Raw genomic sequence first — 3,885 nt, forward strand, 5'->3', positions numbered from 1 at the left:
TCCTCATTCTTTTTTATTCAATTTAGGGATCCTCATAAAGTACCTATGGAGTGCTAGCTAGTTATGTCCAGTCTAGGGTGATTTACAGTCAGTGTAGGGAGCTGGATCAGTGTCACAGGACAGTATCTTAAGGACTCCTCCGGAGACATATGTGTGTGTGTGTGTGTGTGTGTGTGTGTGTGTGTGTGTGTGTGTGTGTGTGTGTGTGTGTGTGGGTGTGGGTGTGGGTGTGTGTGTGTGTGTGTGTGTGTGTGTGTTTGTGTGTGTGTCATAGTACATGAGACAACCAGGGAGGAACAGTTCTCCCACACGCTAGCTACCGTGACCCCATGACTGAGGAGATGACTGCATGTTACGGTCAGAAATATGTGGTCATGGATGCCCAAAAGAAGGACAGCTCTCTATACAATCATATCCTGCTTTATGAACACCATGTCATATGAGAAAGAGTTCACACAAACTATGACACATAGACTGTACATACTGTTGTAGCCTCTAATCGTCATTAGTAGAAAAAGGTATTTAATAGACTTGTGTGTCCAGATGATATAACTATGTGCAATTGTTTATTAATACATGGAATCACTTAATGTGCAGATTGTAGACTGTTTTGCCATGTGCTTGTCCTATTAAGAGTAAGTCTATTTAAGAACACATTATAGAGAACTGAAACTGCCCTGTTTTAATGCTTATTTCAGTTCCTTATTTCAGTAGTCTGTCACCTACGTGCTGAGTTTTCTGAGTCATATCTAATAATTACAACTGATGAGAATAGTCACCGTATAAGGTTTACAAAGTTACAAATGTTACAAAGTTACAAAAATAAATGTTTAAGGGATATGGAGGTCTGCTAATACAACAATGGCAGGAATAGACCTCTTTCAATTGTACCATCACAGGACTGCATACCGCAACAGACTACCAACATATTATTATTAGTAACCCTTTTGACTTACTTACTTTTGGATACACAGTTTGCTATCTCAGTCGTTTGAAAAATGAGAAGACTATTGGGCTCTATATGGGTATCCTGTACCTCAGTGGTAACAGCAAAGGCAATGTGTAGCTGTGACAAGTAAGACTGAAAACACTCGTAACCACAGCAACACTCCACAGAGGAGGTGTATGTTTCGCCTTGCTGCTGTGAAAGTGAAAATAGCGTACAATAGTTTTAGCGAATGTCAGTTAAAAACGGACTGATATTGCTGACCAAACATTCTCAACCACATCCGCTCCTTACTATGCATCTTCTGTGTAGTCTATTGTAAGCCTTCTTTTAAGTCATCCACCATTTCTTTTCCACCTCACCATTGATGACAAATAGTACATCTCAGTGACTTGTGAGATGACTAATAGGAGACTTGTGAGATGTACTATTTGTTTGACATGTGCTGAGTGGTATTAGGGGATCACACATATGCATGTACAAACTACTTCTGTGAAGAACTATTCAGGTCACATTGTGTTAAAGGCAGTTAGAAGTTCATTGTTTTGAAAACTGTACACCACAAAGTGACAAGACAGGAGAGGCAGGAAATGATATGTGTTAACAAAGGAACAGGAAATGGCTGGACTGAAGATACGTTGAAGCACAATAGTTAATGTTAACATCCTGTCTGTCGTCGTTTTTTCGACTACATAATTTAAAGGAAGATTGCAGACAAAGTCATCAGGAAATGTCCAACACTGTGTATTTTTTGTAACAGAATTGATAATATGAATTTAATACAGAGACACATTGCCATAGTTCTTTATATAACTAAGAAGGCAGAGACACGTTTATATTTAGTTTTGTATCATTACAACTGTACAATTCCTTGCCTTCTGTGTAATATACGTATGAGGAGACCATGAAAAGTGACAGTTATCTGTCCTTGCCCACTATTTCCCAGTCTTTGACACAGTCTGTATGGCTTTGATCCAGTCCTTGTGCTCCTCTGCTGTGGCGGCCTGCAGGAAGTAGTGAACCTCATCTGAGGTGATGATCTCAAAGAGGTTCCCGTCCACGTCATACTTCTTAGCTAGTGTAGCCAGACAGATGAGGGGGTTAGGGACAGATGAAGGTGTGAAAAGGTAATAAGAGATGAAGATAAGATGTTAAACTCGCAAACACACCATCTGGGACATATTCCACCGCAGACACCACACAGCCACGCAGGTGAATGGATCCAAGGGGATCCTCCTCGTTCTACAAAGAGAAGAGATGAGAAAGACAGAGTGGGGGAATGAGAGAGAAAAAAAGAGAGGGGGAGGAAAAATGAGAGAGAGAGAGAGAGAGAGAGAGAGATGGTGTGGGGGGAGAGGTGTTGATAAGAGCACACCCGCCCTGTGTGACTCATTTAAAAAAAAAAAACTTTCATAATGTCTCACTCACTTTTGTCGGATCGTAGTAGTGAAGATATGCAGGATCATTCCTCAGCATGAACTTCCGAACTTTCCAGTTTTTTCTTCTTTGACCCTGTTTAAAAGAGCAATGCAGTCAAATTAGCTTGTTGTTTTCATTTCAGAAAGGTCCTTGAGGTGCATGAGGTAAGACTACAAGGGTGAAGCTGAACTTCCTGCCAAAATCACAGTTAATTGCAGAAAGACGTCATAGGTTCTTAGCTTTACATCATGCATATTCACCTATGCATCATGTACCTCTAAAGCTAGCTAACAGTATTCAGTGTTGTGCTTTATGTCAAATCTTTTTCCATCAGAACAGAACATTTGTCAGGATGTATGGAGGTATTTAGAAAGGCCTATTCATTATGCATTCTTTACTTGTTTGAGTAAGCATCCCTGTTTAATGACGGCCCCTCGAAACTCCTCCTTCACAATCGAATCCTCATCGCTGGAGTACCCCTCACAGAAGAAGCCACTGTCTGCCTACAAAGATACACACACATAAACACTGGGTTAATCAAAATGTTGATATTAACAGATTAACGTTGTCATGATACGTATTTCAGGGGTCAAGAAGAAATACTGACAGCAAGGCAGATGTCATCCATGACTAGATAGGCAGAACTGTGGGAGTTATTTCATTATTTCACATATAAGGAACAATAATCAGTTACAGTACTGTCAAAAGATATGTATCTAAAACTGTATTGATGTATGTATGTTTGGACATTCATGGATACTAGAGTGTATCTAGTCTCATTTTTATAAACTCCGGGCACTAGCATGCTCGAGGCTAGATACACACAACTAGGCTTATCTGTTTTAATTTAGCCTGGTGAAACAGAGGCACTGTGTCAGGCTAAAATGAAACCCACTTCAAAGAGTGAGGTGAAATAATGAGGTGAACATTTTCACTCACAAAGTAGTAGAAAGCTTCAGGCTGATCCAGTAAGACTGATTCGGTGCCCCCCTCTGCCCCTGATTTGGACAGCTCCCCGGCTGGCTGCAGGAAGCCCTCGTTAAGCAGGCCGGTGGCCAGCACCAGCCCCTCTGGCCTGTTTCGGACTTTCTCCTGGGAGACCAGCCAGTCTAAGACACTACTGCCTGAGCCGAAGAGAAAAAGGGAGAGGAGTAGTGAGAGGAAGGAAGAGGAGACGAGGGTGTTTCAAACGTATTGGTTCAAAATGGTTAAACTTGAAATCGGCACTTATAACATCAATACCACTTATAACCCCGTCAGTACCGCAGGTGCTTTTGCAAAAAGAAGACAAATTGTCCTGGGATGGTATAAATATGATTCTTTGTCTTAGCACCGCTTTTATGATGCATATAGGGGGTTCAGGCACTGGGTTCTTTAAAGCGCCCTGAGACAATTTTATTGTTTTGACGCTACAGTATATAAATAAAATTGAATTTAATTGAATATATTGTGTTATACCAGAGAAGCAGTGGTTGTAGAGCTTCTTTTCCTTCTCAAGCTTCAGCTCTTTAATTCCACTT

At 40.9% G+C, this 3,885-nt stretch overlaps 1 protein-coding gene across 1 annotated transcript in view; it reads right to left on the reverse strand.

Moving 5' to 3' along the window:
• Nucleotides 1-505: 505 nt before the first annotated feature.
• The window catches only part of plek (pleckstrin), a 12,122-nt gene continuing 8,742 nt past the window's right edge, over nt 506-3,885 (reverse strand). Inside the window, exons 2-7 of the mRNA XM_031578570.1 lie at nt 3,824-3,882; nt 3,305-3,489; nt 2,764-2,868; nt 2,375-2,458; nt 2,116-2,188; nt 506-2,021 (exon numbers count right to left, since the gene is read on the reverse strand). Coding sequence (XP_031434430.1) covers nt 1,882-2,021; nt 2,116-2,188; nt 2,375-2,458; nt 2,764-2,868; nt 3,305-3,489; nt 3,824-3,882 — 646 coding nt within the window. The 3' untranslated portion in view covers nt 506-1,881. The remainder of the gene's footprint in view (nt 2,022-2,115; nt 2,189-2,374; nt 2,459-2,763; nt 2,869-3,304; nt 3,490-3,823; nt 3,883-3,885) is intronic.

The sequence above is a fragment of the Clupea harengus genome, chromosome 13, assembly GCF_900700415.2.
Source record: "Clupea harengus chromosome 13, Ch_v2.0.2, whole genome shotgun sequence".
In the NCBI taxonomy this organism is placed as follows: domain Eukaryota; kingdom Metazoa; phylum Chordata; class Actinopteri; order Clupeiformes; family Clupeidae; genus Clupea; species Clupea harengus.